This window comes from Corythoichthys intestinalis, chromosome 1 (assembly GCF_030265065.1).
Source record: "Corythoichthys intestinalis isolate RoL2023-P3 chromosome 1, ASM3026506v1, whole genome shotgun sequence".
NCBI classification, from domain to species: Eukaryota; Metazoa; Chordata; class Actinopteri; order Syngnathiformes; family Syngnathidae; genus Corythoichthys; species Corythoichthys intestinalis.
In genome coordinates, this window is record NC_080395.1 from 62,291,224 (window position 1) to 62,319,087 (window position 27,864).

General features: G+C 39.3%; 1 protein-coding gene across 1 annotated transcript in view; it reads right to left on the reverse strand.

The window, feature by feature from the left end:
* map2k5 (mitogen-activated protein kinase kinase 5) overlaps positions 1-27,864 on the reverse strand; it is a 99,926-nt gene that overhangs the window by 67,035 nt on the left and 5,027 nt on the right. The window contains exons 4-8 of the mRNA XM_057834566.1: positions 21,250-21,319; positions 18,078-18,118; positions 13,168-13,235; positions 13,033-13,081; positions 12,586-12,650 (exon numbers count right to left, since the gene is read on the reverse strand). Coding sequence (XP_057690549.1) covers positions 12,586-12,650; positions 13,033-13,081; positions 13,168-13,235; positions 18,078-18,118; positions 21,250-21,319 — 293 coding nt within the window. The remainder of the gene's footprint in view (positions 1-12,585; positions 12,651-13,032; positions 13,082-13,167; positions 13,236-18,077; positions 18,119-21,249; positions 21,320-27,864) is intronic.

Genomic DNA, 27,864 nt, shown 5'->3' on the forward strand with positions numbered 1-27,864 from the left:
CGGTGTGGACAAGACAATGACTTCATGAATACACAGTGTTAGTTATTTTTGCCCCAAGAGTGTTTCTGAACTACGCTGTCATGTTCTCCACGAGAGAGCAATTTTCACAAAAGGCTGATGTCCTTGTTTTCCTGTTGATGTCTCAGTGTTGTTCTAAACAACAATCAATATCAGCTAAGCATGACTGCTGCCTCGTAATTAAAACGAGGATGTTAATTGAGGCTAGATCGCAGGGGTAGAAAAGTTAATGCTGAATGAGCAGGTTGTGGAAGCCGAGAAAGCTATCAAACAAACTACCTGGAGTCCTCCCATTATTCTAGCCTGAGTTACCAAGGATCTGGCTGAATGCACAAAAACAGAAGCTCTGTGTAAGATTTTATTGTAAAATTTAAGAATTCTGCCTGATCATCGTAAAATAGAATATTTTTCATCGATATGCAACAGTGTGTAATGCATTTATGTATGATTAACGATTCATTCCCGCATCGAGTCCTTAGTCACTTTGCTTTGATTGTAACAAAGATTCTTCTCCCAATGAAGATGCTATATCCAATGTTCGGCTCGACTCGGCTCAAACTGTTAGCCTGCAGCCCTAGCTTTTCTAAACATAACTTGGTATTTCTATGATATGCCACTCGACCTATCTGAGTTAAAAACTTCATCAGCTTCATTTAATTTTGCCTCACAGCCCAAAAGTGAATGTAGAATTTTTTGGCCCTTTGACACATCCTGGCTGCCAGTCCATAAATTACCTCCAGCACAAAGGAGCGTGGGTATAACCGAAATCACATTTATCCCTAAATTTCACCGCCTATGATCTGTGTCATTTTCTGTGTTTAAACATTGTTTTCTTCGTTGTCATAGTCCTATGAAATTTGAGATTTGCATATTTAGATTTGGGCAACCATTTTTTCACAAGAAGGTCAATTTATCTTGGGTCTTATCTGCTCCTTTATAATTGATCATTATGCATCTTTCCAAGGTCAGTCAGAAAGGACACTCCAAACTATGGTAATAATAAAAACTACACATTGTATCTTTAAATGTGTTTTAAGAGGGCATGATAAAGATAAATACAAGGTACTGCTTGGTTAAAGAAGAATGTCCTTGACCACCTCAGAGCTAAATATTTATGTATGAGTTACAGTGACAGGCCCGTGACAGTAGGAGCGATGGGGACAAGGTTACATTGCCACCCCCCTTTACTTCCCCCTGATCTGACCCCAGTAAATGTGCCTCATTGCCTGGATCTTATTTACACTCTAGCTTCTCTGTAATAAAAGCTCCATCATGCAGTATTCATAGGTCCTCTCACAATGTGTCTCAAGTTGGGGTTATATGTTAGGGAAGGCTGGCCTTCTGGATCAGGGCTAATGCAGTACTTTTACACTGCCACATGGTTGACGAGCTACCATTCGCTCTACCTGACAGCTATTATGGCTTTACTTACAACACACAGACGCAAAGGGCTAAAAACAAACAGGGATGGAATAATATGCATTAAGTGATCCCGTAAATAGTGGCTGAAAGCTTTGGGAAAAACAGAACAACACAATGAGTTAGGAAAGAAAATGTTTCCTATAAACCCACAATTAATTATTAGAATGTTTCTGCTTTGATTGTATTAAACAATGGTGATCCTTTCAAAGAACCAATGAATCTATTTTAATTGCCATGGAGTTACAGTGCAAGTGTCTAACTAAACTTACAATCTGAGGCTACATCTACACAGGGACAGATAATGGCCTTATACTTGTAATTAGTTAGACTATACGGCACGTCGGCTACACTAATGTGCCTCTTGTCCAGAGATTTTATTACACGAGGTAGGGGGGCGTGTAATTTCATGAACAGCGCTTAAGCCAGGCAATCCATATATTAATCGGATGCAAAGGAAGTGATGTCATGGAGCGCGCCATCACCATTATGCATTACGGCATTGTAAACAATGGAGACGAATGGTACAATCGCGGCTTTCCTGCTCCTCTTTTTACAACTGAAGGAGCTTGTAAATCTTACTCTTGATTATGTCCAGAGAAGACATCGAACAACGCCAAAAAAGGATAAGCTCACTGTTTAAGGGTGACCTGCGCAGACGATGACTTCACACACGAGTCTGCTTCTTTTGCACAGGCATATGCAGGCATCTCTTGCAGTAGTATGGCGTTTATAAACACTAGGGGCGCAACGGTTCAGTTAGCCCAGGGTTCGGTTTGAACCTCGGTTTTGGGATCACGGTTTCGGTTCGGTTTCGGTTTGCTTTTTGCATTTTTTTTTCTTTAAACTGCCTTTATTTTGCTTTTAAGAAAATAAAATAAACACTTAAAATGTAAAAATGTTCGACTGTTAAAATGCCTTTTAGCTCTTTGGCTAGTTTAGTGACTGACTACTGAAATACACACACAGTAGTAAAAAAAATTACTTGGCAAAGTAACTGGTGTTACCTTTCATGTTTTTTTTCTTTCATTAAAAAAAAAAAAAAAACATAGTAACCTTTGCGATGTTTGGAGGTCATTTAATGTTCTGAATCAACCATTAAAGTTGATAAAATTGTCACAGTTAGGTAGTAGCACTCTGTAGCACGGGACGTCCAACTATCAGTGGTCACGGCGAAACTATGTGCTTTAACGAAGTCATCTTCGATGGCTTTGCATGCCATTTCATAAATGTCGGGGAATACATTGTTGGAGAAATATGTCCGCGAGGGAACAATGTAACACGGGTCAAGCGTTGCAAATAAATTAACGAAGCCCGCTGTGTGTTTTCACTGGTGTCATCTCCGGGGTTGTCCTGCTCTGAGAAAGTGACATCTGTGGGTGATGCCGGCTGAGGTGCCGCAGTTAGATTATATAAGTGTTGCCTATAGCATAGGGAACAAGCGCTGAGCAATGCTTGCAAATTGTTTTTTGTTTTTTTCAATATTTTCCCTCCCTCCTATTTTCTCACCCACTGCATTGCAGTCCACGGGGAAACCGAAATGTTGCCACACCGCAGATTTGAAAGAAGCCAGTGCTTCCTCAAAATTCGGTCACTCCACTCCTCCGCTCGCCATAGCTTTTTGTTTTCCATCTTGTTTCACTTTCACTTCGGTCGTAAGCGAGAGAGGGCGTTACTCGGCTTCTATTACACAGGTGCTTGACAGCGATCGGACATTTACTTGCGGCGGTGCGGGAATTTCTCCACAGCTGTGCTTCACGTCGCACACAGAGCTCGACCAATTCATTACACAAGCGTTCGGAATAAATTAATTGCAGAACCGAAAAGGCGTGGTTCATAAAGGCGTATTGAACCGTACAGGGCGAACCGTACGGTTCGGCTTTGAACCGCAAACCATTGCACTCCTAATAAACACACCTTAAATTTAATGCGTACCAGGTATAAAATATTGCCTGAATTACAAGGGGGAAAAAATTATCCGTCCTTGTGCAGACGTAGCCTCAGGGAAAACATTTGTTTTTTTGGGTGGAGGTGGGTGGGCTGTAATGTTCTTATCTTTATTGTCATTAAATCCCACTGGATGAATCAATGTTGAAGATGACCCTAATGATTATTGGTAATGTTAATTTTAATTCTCTATCTTTCACAACAGTTATTGCCCATGTATTTACTGTAATTGTAATTGGCAGTTAGATGTATAATCACCAACTGATATACTGTAAATCTAAACATGATGAAATCCTCAGTCTTTTTGATTCATGTATGGTTGTTTCCAATCGTATGTTTATATTTCAAATGTCGGTTAGAATAAAACATTTTGATACATCGCTTGTGTCTGTGCTTATGTGGAAATGCACATTAGGGTAAGGCACAGTGTCAAAAACAAGTAAAAAACAGGCTAAGAGAAACACCAAGATCACAAGATACAGTTGTGGTCAAAAGTTTACATACACTTGTGAAGAACATAATGTCATGGCTCTCTTGAGTTTCCAGTTATTTCTACAACTCTGATTTTTCTCTGACAGAGTGATTGGAACAGATACTTCTTTGTCACAAAAAACATTCATGAAGTTTGGTTCTTTTATGACTTTATTATGAGTGAACAAAAAAAAGTGATCAGATCTGCTGGGTCAAAAATATACATACAGCAGCGCTTAATATTTGGTAACATGTCCCTTGGCCATTTTCACTTCAATTAGGCGCTTTTGGTGGCCATCCACAAGCTTCTGGCAAGCTTCTGGTTGAATCTTTGACCACTCCTCTTGACAGAATTGGTGCAGTTCAGATAAATTTGATGGCTTTCTGACATGGACTTGTTTCTTCAGCATTGTCCACAAGTTCTCAATGGGGTTTAAGTCAGGACTTTGGGAAGGCCATTCAAAAACCTTAATTCTAGCCTGATTTAGCCATTCCATTACCACTTTTGATGTGTGTTTGGGGTCATTGTCCTGTTGGAACACCCAACTGCGCCCAAGACCCAGTCTTCAGGCTGATGACGTTAGGTTATCTTGAAGAATTTGAAGGTAATCCTGCTTCTTCATTATCCCATTTACTCTCTGTAAAGCACCAGTTCCATTGGCAGCAAAACAGCCCCACAGGATAATACTACCACCACCGTGCTTGACGGTAGGCATGGTGTACTTGGGGTTAAAGGCCTCACTTTTTCTCCTCCAAACATATTGCTGGGCATGGTAGCCAAACAGCTCGATTTTTGTTTCGTCTGACCACAGAACTTTCCTCCAGAAGGTCTTATCTTTGTCCATGTGATCAGAAGCAAACTTCAGTCGAGCCTTAAGGTGCCGCTTTTGGGGCTTCCTTCTTGCACGGCAGCCTCTCAGTCCATGGAGATGCAAAACACGCTTGACTGTGGACACTGACACCTGTGTTCCAGCAGCTTCTAATTCTTGGCAGATCTGCTTTTTGGTGATTCTCGGTTAAATCTTCACCCTCCTGACCAATTTTCTCTCAGTAGCAGGTGATAGCTTGCGTTTTCTTCCTGATCATTGCAGTGACAAAACAGTGCCATGTACTTTATACTTACAAACAATTGTTTGCACTGTTGCTTTCGGGACCTGCAGCTGACTTGTTCAAGTCAATGATTCGCTTTTTCAGATCCATGTATCTATATTTTTGACCCAGCAGATTTGATCACTTTTTCTGTTAACCCATAATAAAGTCATAAAAGAACCAAACTTCATGAATGTTTTTTGTGACAAAGAAGTATCTGTTCCAATCACTCTATCGAAGAAAAATCAGAGTTGTAGAAATAACTGGAAACTCAAGAGAGCCATGACATTATGTTCTTCACAAGTGTATGTAAACTTTTGACCACAAATGTACAAGCTAAACACCAATTAACCAAACAGGTTGGAGCCTTGACCATAAAATCTAATCAATGTGGTGAGAAACAAAATCAATCAAGAACATGTTGAGGCTTAAAGAAAGGTCTCCAAGTAGATGTAGCACCTGTCACACCCATGCTAATGTTTTCATGTTAATTGCTAGTCTCTATTTAAAGTGCGTATGACTCCAAAAAGCATGTTTAATTCATATTTCACGTGGTGTTTTATGCTCCTGAATGAAATAGACCACTTGGATGTGTGTGGAAGCGATTGTTTTATATATTCAATTTTTGAATCCCGCGCCATGAAAATTATTACTTCCGGCTCCAGTCTCGGGTTTAGGACGAATGCGAAGATGATCTCAGGGTCAGGGTCTCACAATACAGCATTGCTTTATAGCATGCAGATGGACTGGGGATTCAGCCGATTTTGCGGATTAATTCGGTTATTTTTCGCATCACGCCAGCCAAGCGGCTGAAGGCTTCTGTGGCTGCACCAGGGAGAAGCGTGTGAGCCTTTTTTGGGTTTCAGAAAGTTCCCGTTCACCCCGAGATCGGCCAAAACAAGTGTGCGACAACTGTAGGACCATTGGACTTACGAGGAAGTGAGTAAACATCGTGTTTTGTATTATGTCAACTACTGGGATAATTTTACAGGCATGAAAATGGGTCAGGGGTTAAAAAGGTGAGATGGGTGTGGAGGAAATATGTTCCAGTACACTGTACACCCCAACAAAATATTGAGCTCTGTCGACCCACACTGTGTTTCAGCAGGGCCGTGCAGAGACCGGTGGAGGGGCGGGTGCTCGTAGATCAAAAGGGGCACATGAACAAGTATTTAATACACCTTAAAACAACATAACTTCAATTTTAACCAGCTTTAGATAATAATTGGATGCGACTGTGACATACTTTAATTGGGAGGGGGCAACAGTGAATAGAAATCAAAACTGTCATCAACACTTTCTGGCTGTGACTCAGTCAGTCTGCCTCTTTTCTTCCTTCAACGTCTGCATCAAAACTTCCTTCCTCAACTTGTTCATCTGAGAACAAACCACATCAGATGGTCACTGAGCCACCAACAGCACAGTTTTCTCAAAACTATAATTCCATTATTATCCATACTTAACAACAACTGATTAATAAAGCAATGACATAAAATCTTATGGAAAATAACATTGTAATTGCGTTTATAATTGTATTTAATACCCGACTATCCTTGCAAACTTGTTCTTACCAGGTCTGCTATTCACCCAGCTGATGAGATATTCACTGCCTTTAGCAGCCTCATCCAACTCCTTTTTTTATCCCTCAATCTCCTTTCCCTACGAGGCATGTCTATGTAATGAAATATAAATATTAAATTTTTTTTTTAAAAAAACAGACTCCCCGGTGGCTTTTAGTTTTAAAGCTTTCCTAATTTCTTTCTCTCAATAACGATGGAGGTAGATTTGTGTTTTTTTTTTTATTCAATCAAAAAACAAAGTTACTTCTATCAAAAATAAAGTTGCTTCAATCAAAATACAGTATATACTTTTAATCCCAAAAAAGTCACTTTAACAAAAAAAAATTATTGATTGCAAAAATAAATTTGAGACAAAAAAAGCATTTGAAAACTATTTTTCTTGATTGAAACAAATTTTTCCATTGAAGTAATGTTGTTTTGTGTTTGGGCCACATTTTGGCTAGGACATTTGTGTCTTTATTATTCAATCAAATAAGTTGCTTCAAACAAAAAAATATATATAAAAAGAAAAACTTTGCACATGTGTCAATCACCGTTTAACAAAGCCTGAGAGGGTTTGAGTAGACTCACTATGAAGCATTTAATAAAGCCAAGCATTTTCTTACTACTTTATTCTTGTTTAAAAATAATTCGGTGGGGCAGTAACATGTTTAAAACTCATAATTCTTACATTTTGAAGTGCTTGAAAACCATTTATAAATGATACTTTGGTGAAAAAAGTGAAAAAACATGTCTTATATATATACTGTATATATATATATATGTATCTTTTTTCCAATGTAAAATCTGAATACATACATCGAGCACGCACAAAAAAATCGGGGGGTGGGGGGTACTTCGCGGTTTTCACTTATTGCGGCGGGTTCTGGCCCCCATTAACCGCGAAAAACGAGGGATCCCTGTATTTCTGAAAAGCTTTAAGAAGCAAGAGTCATTCCCATCACTCGTCGGGCCGGTGTTGTGCCGACACCGGCCGTCAGCTCAAGTCCCAACCGAAAATAACGTGTCTCAGGCGGACAACGGGAGCGATGCGAGGCGCCCCACTCCATCCGAGAGCATGCCGCTTAATTTGACTCAACAGTGCGTTTCTTCGTTAATATTACCGCTAAATACACGAGTTTGACGGCAATTTAATGGGAGATATTTTTTCACGGGAGATTTGGCTAGCTCTGGCAGTGTTCAACGCAAGCTGCAACGAATGGCAGTAACTTTATTATATCGCAAAATATGAAAACGATTGAAAGCATTACTCACCAAATTCAATCTGCTGGCAAATGCAGGGAAGTGTGTATGCTGCGCTCTGGTCTGCCCCGCTCTGGATAAGGCCTGCTTTTTGTTTTCGCAGCTTTGCAATGCAACAGAAGGCTCTCCAAGCACTCCATGTACACGTAAAGAGTGAGCGCGATTGGAATAATGGAACGCAGTTTGGGCCGATGATTGGTTCTCGTCAGCGAAGCATCTAGAAGGATTTTCTGACTGGATTTCTTAAGTGCTCAGTTTACGTACTAAGTTAATCACATGATGATAATAATAATAATTAAATAAAACCTGCCGACCCCCCCCCCCTCCTCCCAAAAAGAATTTCTCCTCGGATCTACGCAATTCACGTAGGTCGCACTTTTTGACTTCAAAACGGCGAATTTCGCCGAAAGATGAGAGATTTTCATGCCTGCCGTCAGCTCAAGTCCCAGCCGAAAATAACGCCTCTCAGGTGGACGACGGGAGCGATACAAGGCGCCCCCCTCCATCCGAGAGCATGCCGCTTAATTTGACTCAACAGTGTGTTTCTTCGTTTATATTACCGCTAAATACACAAGCTTGACGCCAATTTAACGGGAGCTATTGTTTTTTCATGGGAGATTTGGCTAGCTCTGGCAGTGTTCAACGCAAGCTGCAACGAATGGCAGTAACTTTTTTATATCGCAAAATGTGAAAACGATTGAAACCATTACTCACCAAATTCAATCTGCTGGCAAATACAGGCAAGTGTGTATGCTGCGCTCTGATCTGCCCCGGTGTGGATAAGGCCTGCTTTTTGTTTGAGCAGCTTTGCAATGCAACCAAAGGCTCTCCGCGCACTCCATGTACACGCGTAAGGAGTGCGCGCGTTTGGAATAATGGAACGCAGCTTGGGCCGATGATTGGTTCTCGTCAGTTAAAGAACCGATTTCTTAAGTGCTCAATTTACGTACTAAGTTAATCACATGATGACAATAATAATAATAATTAACTAAAACCTCCCTACCCCCCCCCCCCAAAAAAAAAAAAGAATTTCTCCTCGGATCTACGCAATTCACGTAGGTCGCCCTTTTTGACTTCAAAATGGCAAATTTCGCCGAAAGGTGAGAGATTTTCATGCCTGTTTTAATACGGAGGTGGCTTTCATTCTGTGGCTGACATGCTCCTTGTCAACTCTGCTGACGACCGGCGGCTTGTCGCACATCCCCCCGCGGGAGAGCACTTTACTCGGTTTATTGCCCTCTTTCTGTGCCCGGTGTTCTGTCAAATTTTCCACCCCATCAGAAATTGCAACTTTGTGTTAATTTTTGCCACGAATACAGCGATTACAAAGTAAACACTACAAACTTCCTTTAAATACAGGACTATTTCCTTACGTTTGATCATGGAAGACATGTAGAAAAGTTCTCAGACACATCCTGTCATGTTAGCTACACAACACCTGCAGCCGCGCTCTCACTGTTTACGTCTTCGCCGTGTAGTTAAGCATTAATTTACGCTATATTCGTGTTGACCATGTGGCAGCTACGCGCTCCTCCGACGTCGGCTAGTTTGTCCGTAATTCTCCAGCTGCTTCCCCGTCAAACATGCTCTCCTGCCGGCAGCAGGGGACTAGCTGTAACTTGATCACCGCTGGGCGGGTTGCTGATCAGCGAAGACAATCGACAACCTCACCGCTGTGTGACATAATCCTGAGTAGTTTTGAGTGGTTTTTCGCTTTGAAAGCCAAGAATAGACTTTGAAACATCACTCAGTTCGGGTTAGCATGTTGGCAAGCAGTCATGCCTCCTGGTTTGTTTACGCTCCCCGAAGCTGGGGCAGGGAAATGTCAAAAGCTTCACCAATTCCGGTGGCATAAAATATTATTCGGGAGGTGCGACAGTAAAGGTGAAGTCGACTCTGACCATTATGGAGTAATTTTGCCATGTTGTACTGAATAACTGAATTTTTAATATTTCATATTCCATTTAGCACAAGACTTATTTGTCATGAGCATGAGAATTTTTTTTAGCAATTGGGGGGAAAAAATACTTATCCTGTAAAAATATTGTAGTAGAGAGATTAAAAGAATGACATTTTGCTGGTCTCTTCGTCGCATTTTCCTCATTATGAATAATTCCCCCTCAATGGGCTGAAGTCTAAATCAGATGAAACATTGTCCTGCCGACGTCATCCTCCTGTTGGGGATGCTAGAGCCCTATAATGGTAGGCGTGGCTAAACCGCAGATTAAAAGACAAATTTCTTGTCATCTGCACTTTGCCAATTTGTTGTATATAGTCGAATTGTCTCAAAATGATTCTAATTCACATAATAATGCTATTTAAGACTTTTTTTTTAAACCTGTTACATGCATATTAAGGGTCAAATAAACAGTGTGTGTGTCCTTGTAATTGTATTTATAAACTATGTAGTACATTAAATTTGTAGAACAGATGGACCTCAGGGAGTGTGCAGTAAAAAAAAAATAAAAGGGGGTTGGGGTAGACCAACACTGATAAGAGGCCTAGGTCCGGCCGTGTGGCTTTCCTGAGTAGAGGTGTTGGTAACATCCAATTGAGTTTAAATGGCTGTGGGTCATAAATAGGTTAAAGGGTAAAAATGTGGGGAGCCATCAGTGATTCCTTTCGAATTGATATGCCAAAGAATAAATGGACCAGTGTGTTATGGCTGAAGAGCAAAAACAGAATATTCTAAGTATCATTTTTGAGTCATGAAATAATCAGAATTAAGTCATACTTGTCAAGCTGATTTAGGTATATTGTGGCAACATTTAAACATTGTTTTAATTGGTTTCATGTAGTTATGTCTATGGACTATCATCAGATCCTGAATTTATCTTTCTTTTCTAATTGTCTGAAGCATACCATGCAAGTGAATGAAATATGCATTAACGTATAAATAAATTGCCTTGCCTCAACTATTAAGTACTTTTGAAAAAACAATGCACAACAGCAAAACAAGGTAGAGTTGTATTTCTTCTCCTCTCCTCCCAACCATAAAATCTTCAGTACCAAACCATATTGATTTTCTGCTGAGCTAAATTGACTGAGAAGTTGTTGGATTTGCAATATTGGCCTTCGTAAGTGTACTGTAACCATTTGTACGACTAAACATCAACATTCTGTTTGTCCTACAACTATGAGAGATTGGACTTTAATGAAACAATCTCAAAGCGATAAAAGAGTCAAATGTGTTTGGATTGAGACAAGAGAAAATAAAAAGGCAGCGTTGTGGCCTTGCTCGGCTGGAAATTTACTGAGTTTGCTGAGATGTGAGAGAACACTGGGCCGAGTCAAGGTTAGTTGAAGCAGTAATCAATACTTCAATCTCAATAAAACAGCTCAATGTATGTGGATTGATGGAAACCGGAAATAGGGAAGGAGGGGGAAAGAAGGACAGAAGCAACATTCCTGTCATAACTTAAACTTAACATAACTCAAAAAGCCATATGTTTGACCAGTAAGGTAAGAGTTGATCTACAGTATCATCATATAATTTTTATTAATAAGGACAAGGTATGGTGGGTATGTAATGACACATCGATCTGGATTGATACACCAGTTAAGCAGCAATGAAATCAAATTGATCAAAACGCGAAACATCGTTTAACATTGTCGTGTTTTTAATATGTCGTTCTGTTAAAACTGCTTTTTAATGGAAACGTCTGATGTGCTTCAGCATAAAAATTGTCAAATATTATCAAAAAAACAAATCGTTTCAGATTTTGTACAAGGGCATGTCAAACCTTAGCCGTCTATAGTGAACGCACTTTCATGTCTCACATTTCACCTCAATTCGTTCACACACTGCTCTTTTCGGTAGTGTACTGTTTGTGCTAAATACAAGCCGTAAATATCATCCCGATATATCTTATGACCATAAAAAGGAAAGCTGCACTAATCGATTCGGACCAATTTAAAAAAAAAAAAAGGGGATCAGTAACTCATTAAAGATATAACCGATCTTATCCGCCGATTGCCTCTAGAGTCAGTTTGTACAATAGCCCACTAACTTTTGTCGCAGACATTCGTGGTCATTGAGCATAAAAGGTAATTTGTTGGGTGTTTTCCTACTTTTTGTTCAAAACATGTTGACAATTGTAACATCTGCCCTCTTTGGTAATTTGATATGTGAGGGAGTCACTGTGTAGTCACTGTGAGCTGCTAGTAGGCCTCATTATTTTTTGTGGGTGAATTCAGGCAGATAATACCTGTTTAGTGAATGCATACATTTGACTCCAATTCAAAATATTTCCAAATTAAAGAACATTAAGATGTGGGAAAAGAGATCTAATATATTTTAGTAGTTCTGTTCTCAAAAGTAATTGAGCCATTTACCGAAACCTTGCGATTTTCTTTTTGCGAAAAAAATTAGTGTCTGTGTATTTTTGGACGGAAGTTATAACTCATAAGAAGTTATATGGAATTTATTAGTTTGGAAAGAAAAGTTTTTACTTTTAAATTTTTATATTATAAAACTACTTCATGTGCACTTAAAAAAAACAGTCTGTCAATCAACATTGACCTTATAGTTTCAATTGATTGCACATTTGTAAACATTACAACACAATAAATAAATGACAGCATGGACTAATTAGACACCGGAAAAATATGATAGACAAACATGGCCATAAACATTTGTCAGTGTGGAAAGGTGGAATGAGAGAGGATGTGGAGATCCCAACCCTACTCCTATTCCTACCATCTCTATGCATCCCCATTATGGTGAGACATACAGTATAGGGTTTCTGAGCCAATACCCAATACTGCACTTTGACTTTGTATTATCAGAACCTTACTGTGCAAGTCAGAAAACAATTACTTGTAGACTGTGCCTCCATTTCCTTGTCCAAGTTGCTCTTGGTATTGGATATCCTGGGCGTTTATCTGAAAAGAAACAAGAATGAGATATAATAGAGTAACTACTGATGCAGAGTGAGCAAAAAGAGCCAACAACATCAGAATAATATCTGTCTTCACTGTTTTCATATTGTTGTTACTTAAATATCGTTATACTTTTAGGAGACATGGTAAAAAAAAAATGCAGTCCAGTGTGACTTGTAATTTTTGAGCATTAAAATGCATTTTATATATATATATATATATATATATATATATATATATATATATATATATATATATATATATATGTGTGTGTGTATATATATAAATATAGCCATGCGGGCTTTGGAAATCAAGAAAAATACTGTATTGTTCGTTGATGCCCTATTAAATGTACTGTATTTAAACAAACAAAAAAACCACTTACCTGACCAGTTGTCAATATCCTCTTCAGCTCAGCAGAGGATTTCTTCAAGCTGAATAACATTTAACAATTTGTACAGATATATGGAACGTTCCAGCTTCACCAGTCTTTCACTTTTAGTTTGCTCACGGAGCTCACCTGTTGTTGGCCATTGGCTCTGTTACCCCATGTGTACAGTCATTGGCGGGATTAGGTCTTGTATTAACCTAAAATTTTCAAACCAACAGAAGGAATAAAAGTGGCATGTAAAAAAAAAAAAAAGTTATAAATTATTAATAGATTGGCCAAATTTAGTGTTTAAGTAAATTATTTGCTGAAGGGTATATTTCAGCTGGAAAAAATTTATAAGAATGTGACAAACGTTTTCATAGTGACAATAGCATGTGAAGAGATGTATAATGCAATTTTTTATATCATAAACTGCTATTTTTTTTTTCTCAACTTCCATTTTAGCCCTACTCTTTTAATAAGTAAGTGGATTTTTCTTTTGGTGGTGGGGTGTCTTTATGCTTTCTCGTGAATATAAAAACCTGCATTTCCATTCACCATTTCATTCATACTTATATTTCACGTAGAAGGCTGGTACATCATGATGAAGATTGGGGGGGGGGGGGGGGGTGTCTTCAAAAGTCTCTGCCAACTAGTGCGAGTGTTGTGTTATACCATCCATGTGTATCTGCACATGCTTAAAATATATTCGCCATCGCACTCTTACAAGCTAAGGGTGAAAATACAAAGGCTAGGTTTGTCAAAAGGTGAGTTTCTTCCATATACATGCCAACTTGTGTTGAGAGGACCTTGGTGCCACTAAATATGAACAATGAAATGATGGAAGGTTAGACATATTTTAAATTGCTATGCTAGTGCGTAGCCCAGTTCACCAAGCCGAATGGTAAGAATGTCCTCCACTGCAAGCTAAGTCGAGGTAAAGTGGATTAGGTTTTTTCTTCTTCATAATTGTTGTGGCCTTTTTTTCCAATGTTAATTGTATTTATGGTATCAGACTGGGGAGAAACCAGTCTGAGATTATTCGAGCTTCAAGATGTGGCACGTCGTCTTGTCGAATTGTAGACTCAGTTTTTGTTCTCCGCTGACAAGAACTACTGAAGCCCATTTGCGTCAAGGTTTGACGTGTTCTGCATTCATAGATGCTCTCCTGCATACCACTTTTGTAACAAGTGGTTATTTGTGTTCCTGTTGTCTTTCTACCAGCTGGAACCAGTCTAGGCGTTCTCCTCTAACCTCTGGCATCTGCAAGGACACTCACTGGATGTCTTTTTTTTTTTTTTTTTAAATGATCATTCGTCTAAACCCTAGAGGTGGCTGTACATGAGAATTCCAGTAGATCAGCAGTTTCTGAAATACTCACCTGCCCGTTTAGTAGGCCTGTCGCGATAACAAATTTTAGTAGGAGGTATACGGCCTCATAAATTATTGCCAATATGCGATTATTGTCAATTTTTTAATAACCAATTTAACCACTAATGTAGCTACAATACATCCTAATAAATCACCCATTTAAATTCAAGAAATGGCTAAATCTTAAATAAAACTATATTAATAAATTGAAAATAAATATTTTTTTAATTTAAAAGCTAGCTACGTAAGTGCAAAATATGAAATAGGTAAGAAACCCAACGCCAAATTTTTTATCTGCCAAATGTCTTTATTTGATCAAAATGACTGTCATCTTGTCCTGCAAAGTGCGCATGTTAGCCAAATTATGAAGCCAAATTATTCATTGCCAATCATATTTTTCATTGTGGGTATCATTTTAAAGCTATTCTTAGTGTAAAATCTGAAGTATGTGAGATTCACTCCATAAACTTTATTTACATGTTCACCAGAAGTACTTCCAGCTAGCCACTAACCGTAAGCTTTACACTCAGTCAAAAAAATTAAATAATGAAGAAAAAATTTAAAAACTTCTCTTTTATTTCGGTCATGCATGTGGTGTCAGTCATAGATATTTTCTTTTTCACACATCGTTTGCCAACGCTGTAAACCAGCGAGTCTCCATGATTGAAAAATGAAGTTTATTGAATTAAATTGAAGTTTGCGTCCTGGAGAAGACTGCCAATGTTTTAAAGCAGGTGGAGCAGTGGTTAATACATTGTTTCTTTTCCTATTAGCATCAATGTAGCAATGCTGACATTTTACAATGTTTAATATAGATGTGGTTCCTTATTTCGTATGTCTGAACATTAATTCTAGGGTGTGTTGATGATTACCGACCTCATTTTTATTTACCATGCAATTAATTGCCTTAATGCATATCGCGACAGGCTTACTATCAAGCACCATCAAGTGGCATCAACCCATTTCACGTTAAAAGTCACTTAAGTCCACTTTCTTCCCCATTTTGATGCTTGCTTTGAACAGCAGATCATGTTGACCCTGTCTACATGCCTAAATGCATTGAGTTGCTGACATTTGACGGACTGATGAGAAATTTGCGTTATCAAGCAGTTGGACAGGTGTGCCTAATAAAGTGGCCTGTGAGTCTATGTATTGTATATGTACAGCATGCACCAAATTGTCAGAAAAGATCAGGGATTTGAGTCATTATCGTAATATATTATATTTCGAACAATGAATAATATGGTCCTAAGGTGATTTACAGTTCTGCCTTACAGTCAAGAGGGTCTGAATGTGAAACTCAATTTCAAACTTCAATTCTTGATAATTCTTTTTTGTGGAGTTTGCATCCCGGCGTGTTTGGAATTCTCCAGGTGCTTTTGACCCCCCCGCATTCCCTGCCCCACACACACATTATAAAATCATGTATGATAGGTTAATTGGACACTAAGTTGCCTTAAATGCGAGTGCTTGTTTGTCCATCCCCTGCTATTGACTGGTAACCAGTCCAGGGGTTTACCACACCTCTCTCCCAAGTCAGCTGCGACAGACTCAAGCTTACCTAAATCAGCTGCGATAGACTGAAGCTCACCTATAGCTACGTCTACACTAGGACGGATAATGGCCTTAAACGTGTAATTAGTTGGACTATACGGTATGTCGGCTACACTAGTACGCCTAGTATCCGGATTAGTTGTTAGACAGATAATGTAGGCGGGTAATATTACCCACTGTTTAAAATGGACTGCTGTCTCCGTACAACTATCGGATACTAAGGAAGTGACGTCATGCCGTCGCCATTTTTAGTGCGGCATGACGGCATCATAAACAATAAAGGCGGACGATCATGACGTGGCATTTCTGCTCTTTTCTTTTCCACACATTTTTTCTTGAACCTTCAAACTACGTCTCAATAATATGCTTCAATTCAGTGCCCATTTGTGGTCCTCCCATCGCGGATGACGGGGAGATGAGCGTTTTTTACAGAGCTCGTCTCCCGCATTGTCTCCGATCAGCCAGTTGCGCCTCCCAACTCAAAGCAGGCCGAACATGAGTATATCAAAATGTGTAGAGAAAAATTAAACCCCGAAAAGTGACCTGCGTGGTACCTCCAGTCAAAGAGGCACGCGATCAGTTTTTTTCCATGACATTTCTGCCTGTCAAAACGGTCGCCACTGTTATGAACAAGCACTCCTGGTTGCGGCTTCCAGGAAATATACGCAGCGCCATACCATGTCCTTCAATTAGTTGTTTTCCAAGTGGTGAGAGCGCAACTGAGCATCGATTGTAACTCCCCAAGTAACGATGTCAGGCTTTCGTTGTTTTCTAAAGATTTATTTCAATCACAACTCGGCGACTGTTCATAAAAGCAAGTGTGCTCTCCCTTCACTCTCGCTCCTGCGTGATGCCTTCACCTTCAACTGCGTTCACGAAAAAAACAGTGATCACAAAATAATGAGAGTGTAGATTCCAAAAGGTGTACTAATTTCGAAATTTGCCACTGTCGAGTAATGAGTTTCCGGTTCAGAGGTAAAATGTACGGGCGACGATGTAATATATGAGGCGGCTCCTTTCCATGCATGCGTAGTTTGTGCAAATGCAGGCGTACCTTGCAGAAGCGGGGGAGGGGGCTTAAAAGCACCTTAAACGTAAGTGTGGATAGGTATAAAAATAGTCGGCAAAATACCCTGGAGAAAATTATCTGTCCTAGTGTCGACGTAGCCTAAGGCAGCTGCGATAGACTCCAGCAAGCTCACCTCCGGCCCTTATAAGGATGAGAGGTATAGAAATGGATGGGATGGATGTCCAACAAAAATTGTTGCAGTCTCATTTTACCACTGCTTATATTATTTTCAACCAACAGATGCCCATTCACCTAGCAAAATTCACACAGACTCAAATTGTTTTTACAATGATTCCGCATTCCAATACAGTGATTATGTAAAATTATTAAAAGACAAAGGACTGAAGAATTCAAACATTGGGGGATTGAAATTGCTATGCTTCACTAGGGGCATTGTTCTCTACATTGTTTCATGCGTATCCATGTTTACACAAAAGACATGAAAGAATAGCCAAAAGACTATTAGGGCTGAAAATGACTCTTTTAATTGGGGTCAAAAGGCATGTGTGCTGGGTCCACTACAGCAAAGAGATTCTCTCTTTAATTAGTGCCCAGGAAGACCTAATTTAAACAGCATACACCACTCTACACAGTCAATTACTCCTATATTAACATGAGTTAAAAGAGGTAAAGGATTACCAAAGGTTTTGGGGAAAACAACATCGTGTCATAACAAACCCTAGACCTTAGTAGAGCAGCAGTTGGATTCAAAGCGCCACAGAGTATTCAATACCTTTGTAGGCTAGGTACTTCAGAATTGTGGGTATAATTATTACCAAAAAGAAAAAATTACCTTCCTATAATGGTAAATAATTTTCCAGTTGCAACAACATTCAAGAGTGTTACATAAAATTTGTGAACGATAGTGAGCATTGAAGAAGAAAACAAGTGCTACTACAGCCATTCAAGCCTCCCCCATACAAAAACAGACCGGAGTGAGACAGAGGGACAGCCTCAACTGCAATTGACATTTCAATAAGTGGAACACAGTGTTACCAATCCATTCACTTCAAGACATTCTCCTCATTCTGTGTAAGGCAGCTGAAACAATTATTGAGATAGGTACCTTCAGGCCATGTATGTTCCGGATCCCTGGAGTCTTGCCGGCTGAAACAGTAATTGACTAGATTGAAGAACACATCACTAGGCCATTTACAAATGCATCAGTTCAGTTTTAAAAAGAAAAAAAAAAGAAAAATGAAATGAGGGTTACTTCAAAATTAGCTAAAGAAAAAAAAAGTGCTAGAGATGCTGTCCTCTTGAGACTACTGACAGTTTGTCGAAAGGAAAGCCATTACAAGCATTGGAATGAACAAGATAGGAGAGAGAGAAATATGTATATAAAAGAGCTGGGCAACAATACTATTCTTCGTCACTAAGCCCTAGGGGCTTTCTTAGATGTGCGAACAAATGACATGTAGATAGGTTCGAAAGGCATTTTGCACTGCAAACATGATGCAAATCACAAAACATCATAATAAAGGCTTTGTTTGAACACAAGTAAAATTTCCATCGAAGATATTTAAAACAATCTCAATTTTTTGGCTGACCAATCATATTCCAACAAGATATATATTTAGTTTTTTTCCAGGGAGATTATCACAATATTACAGATATTTTTAGTTAATAGTGATTCTTTCGAGTTTTGTTGTTTTTCAATGAGCACCACACTCACTGGCAAAAGAGACTGGCCCGCTTTTACTTGGCATACGCCAAGCTAGATGCAGGGGTTCTCCATCACGTTTTGGCCAGCCCAAAAGCAGGGAGGCACAGCAGGTCAGGTGTTACAAATACATCTACCATGTGCTTAAAGTGTGTATTTTAACCCCGAAACACTAAAAGCAAAAATGATTTATCAAAAACTATCTACGTACAGCATATCACCAAGGTCAGACTGGCATACGTGGATACCGGGGATTTCCCCGGTGGGCCGGTGTCAGGAGAAATAAGTAGAGTCATCATTCGTAAAATAAGTATGGTTTGGTGTCACTACACATGCGCGACCTGTGACCCTACACATTTTACACGTACACAGGAAAAATAAGTATTGGGTGAAAAATAAATAGGAATTGGTGACTGCGGTAAACGAGCGGACGTTTGGGTTTCCGTGGTCTAATGAGCAGACCCTCAAATTAGCGCACCCGCGTAATCCAAGCAATACAGTAAATGCATTTCGACCGAGCAGCAAGGCAGTTGACTTCCATGTGCTCGCATTGTTCACAATTCTTAAAAACATTCTCTCTGGCTGTTGTTTTATTAGGGTTTTACCCCAATTATAAAATTTAATGTGGTTTGTCAGTACTGCTTTGAACGGTTTAGGGCATTTACATGGAAAATGCATCTCTATTTAAGGAATTTTCAGATTACGAGACTACTTCCACAACCAAATAATGTCATAAGTAGAGGTACCACTGTAGTCTGTCAGCAAGTCAGTCTGCCAACCAGCTATCCAGTCAATCAATGTGCCTGACGCTTTCCAGCAACCTTTTTTAATATGACAAACAGGGCCCACTGGCTTGCGCAATTTTATAGCAACCTTTAGCGGCCAGGAAAGAAACTACAGGTCAAATGAAATATTCCGCAATCCAAATTATTTATTATTATTATAAAGTAAAATAATTATTCTTATTCTTATACTACTTATCCCCATGAGGGTGCTGGAGCCCCTCCAAGCTAACTAAGTTTATGGCTAATTTCATTGCAACCTTTACCGTCCAGGAAAAAATCAACAGGTGAAATGAAATTTTCTGTATTCCGAGGACTGTTTTGATTTTCGATTTTTTGATTTTCAAGTGGTTGAAATCTGCAGTAAATTCCGTGATTGCGGATTCTTGAGAAACTAATAAACTGCTACTTTTGTCGCCCGCTTTGAACCCTGCAACTTAAGAACGTAATATATATCCGAGATCACATTTTGGGTCATTTAGGCCACAATATTAACATTTAGTATACAAGTGTGGCATCAAAAAGAATTTCCTTTATGCGGACACCAGGTCTCAAGTATATTTAGCATGTATACATTTTTTTTTAATTAGCATTAATTATAACTTTTTGTGATGTCAAACTGCCATCTGGCATTTTAGTATAGAATTATTTTGTGAATACATAAAATATTTATATATTCATAATCTGTACCACTGGGTGCTGTAGCCCTTCAAAGCTACCTATGTTTACAGGTAACAATTAAAAATTAATAATATGAACAAAATAAAATACAATTACAAAAAATAAAACCAAATATACTTTGGCTATGCCCCCCCACAGTAATTTTATACTATTTAACTCATTGCCTGCCACTTACAATGATCATGTCCAATTCATTTAAACTGGGAGAACTGGCTGTGAATTCTCCTATATATAAGTGCCATTGATAGCTCTAAATGCACAGTCCATCTGGACTGGAAAGGTGAATGGTCAGTGAATGGTCACTGACAGCGCTTCCAGTAAAAACAGATTGGACCGCCGGCGTCGTCAATGGTAGCCAATGAGTTAAATGAGTGCCATACACAAACACAGTGCAGCTAATTTATGGATTTTTAAAGGCTAATGAGATGCATGTAATGCATGTCCTTTGGTGTAAATATCCCATGACTCAATGTGAAAACCTGCGGTTTATAGTCTGAAAATCACGGTAATTGTAAATACAGTCTAATAGGCAATTCAGAGCTACAGTTTTTCGAATCTTAGAGCTAAGACATTCGGACTATAAGTCGCAGTTTTTATTTCATAGTTTGGCTGGGGGTGCGACTTATACTCTAGATAACCTTATGTGTGAAATTATTAACACATTATTATAACATTTCAAATGTTATTTGGTGTATGGAGTGACACTGATGTTTTGGTAAACTTGTTAGCATGTTATTTATGTTATACTTATCTGAATAACTCTTAATAGCTATGTTACGTTAACATAGCGGCCACGTTCGCATTTCATTGTTCATGCATCATGTAACATTATCATACTGTAGACTTATTCAGCATGTTGTTCTCTATTGTAGTTTTATTTTAAATTGCCTTTCAAGATTACATATCTGTTCTATGTGTTGGATTTTAATTTCCCCCCCAAAGTGCGACTTATACTCCGGTGCGACTTGCATATGTTTTTCTTTTCCTCTTCGTTGGGCATTTTATAGCTGGTGCGACTTTTACTGAGGTGCAACTTATAGTCCAAAAAACACGGTAAATACCTCACATCTTTTGGAAATTTGCATTCATGATTAAGTGCAATGATACCATACCTCGTGGAAAGATCTGTAGAGGCTCTGGAAGCTGTCCATTCACCCGTTGTTCATTCATTGTGCTGCAGTACTAAAGTTGGAAAATAAAGTCACGGTTACAAGCTTTCACAAGTACTCACCATTTAGAAGTGTGCTATTACAGCACAAAACCCAATTACAAGAACATAAACTTGGCAGTATTCGCTTTAGTGGATTCAAAATATGCAAAAATGCTCAATTGTCATCCAGTGGGTTTGAAAAATGTAAGCATGCTGTGTTGAAATCTGTTGCCGATGAGAACTGATACCCCATGGGCTTGTTGTGAAGGAGTGTAGTATTAACCCTTTTCTCCTCCAGGTCAACAGCTCACCAAACACTCATATCCTACAGGACTAACACGTGTAGACACACTCGGGAGCCTCTCAAACGCTTGCCAAGCCAATGCAATAATTGATGTTTCACTTAACCAAACCATCTGTTAAACTGTGTGTGGGTGGTTGTGTTTTTGTGAGTTTGTGAACATCGGTGTGGGTTTGAGTGTTTGCGCCTCCTTCTTTGTGGCGGAGGCTTGAAATCAACAACAATTAACACTGTGACCTTGTCGCAGTTACAGTTGCAAATATGTACAAATTGGTGTAAGTTTTATGTACATGTGTTAATTGTGTCTTTTCATTTACACTCCAGCGTGAACCAAGAAGTCCTTACACATATGTAAATTTGCTTCCTCATCATGGAGGAGGAAGAGAGAAATGGAGGACGATGGGCCAGCTTGGATAGAAATGGATCAGAATGGCTACCCATGTGGCACAGCTGTTATTAAAAGGCCTATTTATCACTGTCACATCCCTGCTCGCTTCTAGCTCTACGCTGTTGCCCTCCGGCATTCTCGGTCGTCCACTTCTGAACAATGGGCCCAATACCAAAAACATGTTGTACGTATTGGGGGTGTGATCTTCACGTACCTTTAATTTTCCGCTCAGATAGCTTATTGATTAAGGCGGCAATTACCGCCAAATCTGTGGAAGGTGTGTTATTAAAAGACATTCCCCATTGTTGGCCAATAACTAAACTGTGTCCAATCCCAAATACAATCGCTCAGCCTAAAGGGACAAGATCAGAGTGAGAGAGGGTCTCATCATCATTAGCAAGCTGAGGGGCGATGGGAGCGAGAATGGTGGAATTAGAGCCATTACCTCCAGGGGGAGCTGATTGAGGAACAGATGAGGTCACACGTTTTTTTAGCACCTGACAGAGGCCAGTCTTTAACTTTGAACAGGGGCATCTGTCTTTCAAGGTGTCCAATAATGATTAGGGATGCCTGCAAGACTAGTGGGTCTCACAGGAGCATGTAGCAATCAGTGTTTGCACTGATGGGGATAGTTTTCACAATAAATGTCCTCCACAGACTGATGTTAATTAACTGTTGAATTTGAGCATTAATTTTGCTCAGCAAAGACAGAAAAGGACTTTTTCTTTGGGGTAAAAAGAAAGAAAAAAATATTTTGTCATCATCATGATGTACACAAACTTCCCAATCAGTAGCCTAAACACCAAAAAGACTCCAGAAAAAAATGATTCCGTGGCAAATCTTGTAAATTTAAAGCCAAATTCTTGCCCGAGACATGACACTTGAATTACAAGAGTATGGAATTATGCCACATACAGTGTATCACAAAAGTGAGTACTCCCCTCGCATTTCTGAAGATATTTAAGTACATCTTTTCATGGGACAACACTGACAAAATGACACTTTGACAAAATGAAAAGTAGTCTGTGTGCAGCTTATGTAATAGAGTTAATTTATTTTCCCTTCAAAATAACTCAGAATATATCCATTAATATCTAAACCCCTGGCAACAAAAGTACAGTGGGGCAAATAAGTATTTAGTCAACCATTAATTGTGCAAGTTCTCCCACTTGAAAATATTAGAGAGGCCTGTAATTGTCAACATGGGTAAACCTCAACCATGAGAGACAGAATGTGAAAAAAAAATAAAATAAAATAACATTGTTTGATTTCTAAATAATTTATTTGCAAATCATGGTGGAAAATAAGTATTTGGTCTATACCAAAAGTTCATCTCAATACTTTGTTATGTACCCTTTGTTGGCAATAACGGAGGCCAAATGTTTTCTGTAACTCTTCACAAGCTTTTCAAACACTGTTGCTGGTATTTTGGCCCATTCCTCCATGCAGATCTCCTCTAGAGCAGTGATATTTTGGGACTGTCGTTTGGCAACACGGACTTCCAACTCCCTCCTCACCCCGTGGCGTCAAAATGATAACAAGAACGGTGAGCAAAAATCCCAGAAACACACGGGGGGACCTAGTGAATGACCTACAGAGAGCTGGGACCACAGTAACAAAGGCTACTATCAGTAACACAATGCGCCGCCAGGGACTCAAATCCTGCACTGCCAGACGTGTCCCCCTGCTGAAGAAAGTACACGTCCAGGCCTGTCTGCGGTTCGCTAGAGAGCATTTGGATGATCCAGAAGAGGACTGGGAGAATGTGTTATGGTCAGATGAATCCAAAATAGAACTTTTTGGTAGAAACACAGGTTCTCTTGTTTGGAGGAGAAAGAATACTGACTTGCACCATACCCACTGTGAAGCATGAGGGTGGAAACATCATGCTTTGGGGCTGTTTTTCTGCATGGGACCAGGACGTCTGATCTGTGTAAAAGAAAGAATGAATGGGGCCATGTATCGAGAGATTTTGAGTGAAAATCTCCTTCCATCAGCAAGGGCATTGAAGATGAGATGTGGCTGGGTCTTTCAGCATGACAATGATCCCAAACACACAGCCAGGGCAACAAAGGAGTGGCTTCGTAAGAAGCATTTCAAGGTCTTGGAGTGGCTTAGCCAGTCTCCAGGTCTCAACCCCATAGAAAATCTGTGGAGGGAGTTGAAAGTCCATGTTGCCCAACGACAGCCCCAAAACATCACTGCTCTAGAGGAGATCTACATGGAGGAATGGGCCAAAATACAAGCAACAATGTGTGAAAAGCTTGTGAAGAGTTACAGAAAATGTTTGGCCTCCGTTATTGCCAACAAAGGGTATATAACAAAGTATTGAGATGATTTGGTATTGACCAAATACTTATTTTCCACCATGATTTGCAAATAAATTCTTTAAAAAAAACTCAAACAATGTGATTTTCTGTTTTTTTTTTTTTTTTCACACATTCTGTCTCTCATGGTTGAGGTTTAACCATGTTGACAATTACAGGCCTCTCTAATATTTTCAAGTGGGAGAACTTGCACAATTAGTGGTTGACTAAATACTTATTTGCCCCACTGTAAGTACACCCCTATGAAAAAACGTACATCCCTAAATGCCCAAATTGAGTACTGCTTGTCATTTTCCCTCTAAAATGTCATGTGACCCGTTACATACAGGAGTGCTGTCAGCATTGCTGCAGAGATTGAAGAGGTGAGGGGTCAGCCTGTTAGCGCTCAGAACATATGCCGCACTCTACATCAAATAGGTGTGCATGGAGGAAGCCTCTTCTGAAGACGGTACACAAGAAAGCCCGCCCATCTCACCCGACCATAGAACATGGTTCCACTAATCCATGTGCTTTAGTGGCATGTCTTCAGCAAACTGTTTGCGGGCTTTGTATGTTAGCTTTCGCAGTGATCAGCAGATATGGGACAAGAAAACCATTACAGACCTACTGTATAGCATTTATTCTCTAGCTTGCCATAATACAAATGACGAATGCTGTGTACAAATTAATGCAGAAATTGAAAAGCTACATATGTTTTTATGGTGCATCACTGGTGCTTGGGATCATTCATAGAAAGCTAAGTATTTGGCAAACACAACCGTATTAATGAAAGTCAGTCAACCAGCAATCATGGATATAAAATGGTTTGGAACTACAACCACACAAGGATATGTAAGTGCTTAAAAATAGTTATTTACCCAACATCAACTCAGCTTTAACTTACTGACAACCTTTGACCGTTTGTGTAAGAAATGCACAACAACAATGCAAGCTCTTGTGGATGTGCTCAAAAAAGTAGCTTGTAATGAGATTTTGATTTTCTTAAACTTATTTTACATAATAATCCAACAAATACAGCAAACTGTGGTAAAAAGAAATGACCCGAAGACATTGCAGGCTCAACATAGACCAGGAAGACAGAAATTCTGCCTGTGGGTCCCGCAGCATTCTGAGCTGATGGGGGGTAAAAGACATTTTGAGATGAACGTAGATTTGGAGCAAATCTGCAGCCTGCAGGGGCCTGCTTCCTAATGAGGCAAATCTTTAAGTACTGAATAATAAATAATCAGAAATCGACAGCCATTTATCTGACAGTGTGTCCTCCTTGCAAAAAGACCTATCACACATCATTACACTTACTGTCCGTGTCATGAACACTAAATAATGTGTCGGTGTGTGTGTGTGTGCACGGATGTGTGTGATTGATGAATGCAGTATATGCACATGCGCACATACCCATAGACACAATGAACGTTGAAGTTAACCTCCACCACAGAACGAATTATATAATTTATATAGTGGGGGTTGAGGTGCTGACAGACATATTTCAACACTTAAACACTACACTGTAAATTCTAAGAAGTTAAGTTTACTTAAATAAATTGAGGAAACCGATTACCTTGGGAAAAGTAAGTAAACAAACTTATTGTGTTAAGTAGTGTGGAATTATCAAATTTAAGTGAGTGGTACTTTTTTTTTTTTAAGTTGTGAGAACTTAATGTATCTTAGTAAAGTTAAATTCATATCAAGTTGTTACAACTCAATTACTTTGAGTCGAATGAACTTTAATATATTGTGCCAAAACAAGGGGGCTTTACTTGAAATTTGTATTACTTTACTTGAGGTATCTTAGTGTAATCCACTTCAATAAAGTTGACAGGAACTCAATAAAGATAAGTAACAATAACTTAATATACTATGCCGAAGTAAGTGGGCAGTACTCAAATTGTCTGCCCATTCATTTTCAATGGCAAAAAAACAAATGTTCCCAAATCAACAGGAAATTACCAAATATCAATAGGACACGCCCCTTAAATGTCCCAAAATGACCAGGTCACGCCCCCCAAATGTCCCCAAATGACCTGATATGACCAGTACACGCCACCCAAATGTCCCCACATGACCTGATATTACCGGGACATGCCCCCCCAATAGACAGGAAGTGACCTGATAGGACCAGGACATGTCCCCCAAATGTCCCCAAATCAACAGGAAGTGACCTAATATGACCATGACATGTCCCAGAAATGACCCCAAATCAGCAGGAACTGGAAATTTCTACCGAAATTGCCGTATCTATAACATACCTAGTTTTGCCAACTTTAAAATAAGAATTCACAAAATGGCATTATGAACATGTTTTATTTATTTATTTATTTATTACTTCAGTATTTCCAAACAATATGACAACACAGCAACAAACAGACTTCGCAACAAAAAGGCTTGGCAACATTTAGTCTGGAAAAATAAAAATACAAACTGATAAATAAAAACTAACATTCAGAACACATCGTTTCCCATTACACATATTCCTTGCCACAACATCTACGGCCTAGACCTGCAAGCTGCAAACACTAGGCCTAGGCCAAAAGTGCATACTTTAACGTTTGCAGTTTTGGCTTAGCTTTTGGTGTCCCATGTTCAACAAAACCTTCTGAAAGAACTCAAAAATGTTTTTCATAGTTTTGGGGTATTCAAGATGCAGTGCAAAAATTAAAGCAAAAACAAGACAAATTGCTTTCGACATTGTTGGGAACCTCATTCATAACAAGGTTCCCTTCAAGGATGATCACATTGCTGCATGGCGTTAGAGGCATGTCCTACGGTATGACTTGCAGAGCCCCAACAGGAACTTGGACAAAGTCATCGGAAGAGTCTGAATCCTGCATTTAAAATAAAAACACAAATTCAATTAAGATGGTAAGACATCACACACACATTATAGTGTGTTCACTTTGCTTATTGAAGTGCCTGCACAAAATCACAGAGAATAAACCAAAACTCTGTAATACAGTCTTGGAGACCCCTTTAGATTACGAGCAGGTGGAAATGGCTGCATTTCATCACTATATATGCACAAAAAGATTTTAAAAAATCACATGTGGGATATCAAATTTGTAACTCCCAAATGATTCAGAATACGTCACTTTTTGTGACATCCTCACTTAAATTGGAAAAAGTATTTTTTCCCTTTGCATTTGACACCTTATTTTTGAAGTAAAACAACATTTAACGTCCACACACACTTCTCACCCGACATTACAGCTTGTTACACTGAGCTAACCAGTTAACTCAGAAGCATCACGCAAACAGCTAACAGACAGGACCGGCCGGCGGAGACTTGTTAGCATAACACGTAGCTCACGGCTACACCGACTGGTCTATGAACCCGCAGGCAGACACACACAGGCGAACATGCCAACACGAAGTCTAAGAGTGGACTTCCTTCCAACAATTCTCATTTTAAACATTAAATGATATTGAAAAGGTTAGAAACAAAAGCTTTACTTACCCAAACCAAGTCAGGGCAACATTCAGTTGGCGTAATGGTTCTGTTCTGACCGCTTTCTCGAATTTTCCTCCAGAGGTAGATTTGCGCCACCCGGAAATGGACATGCACAC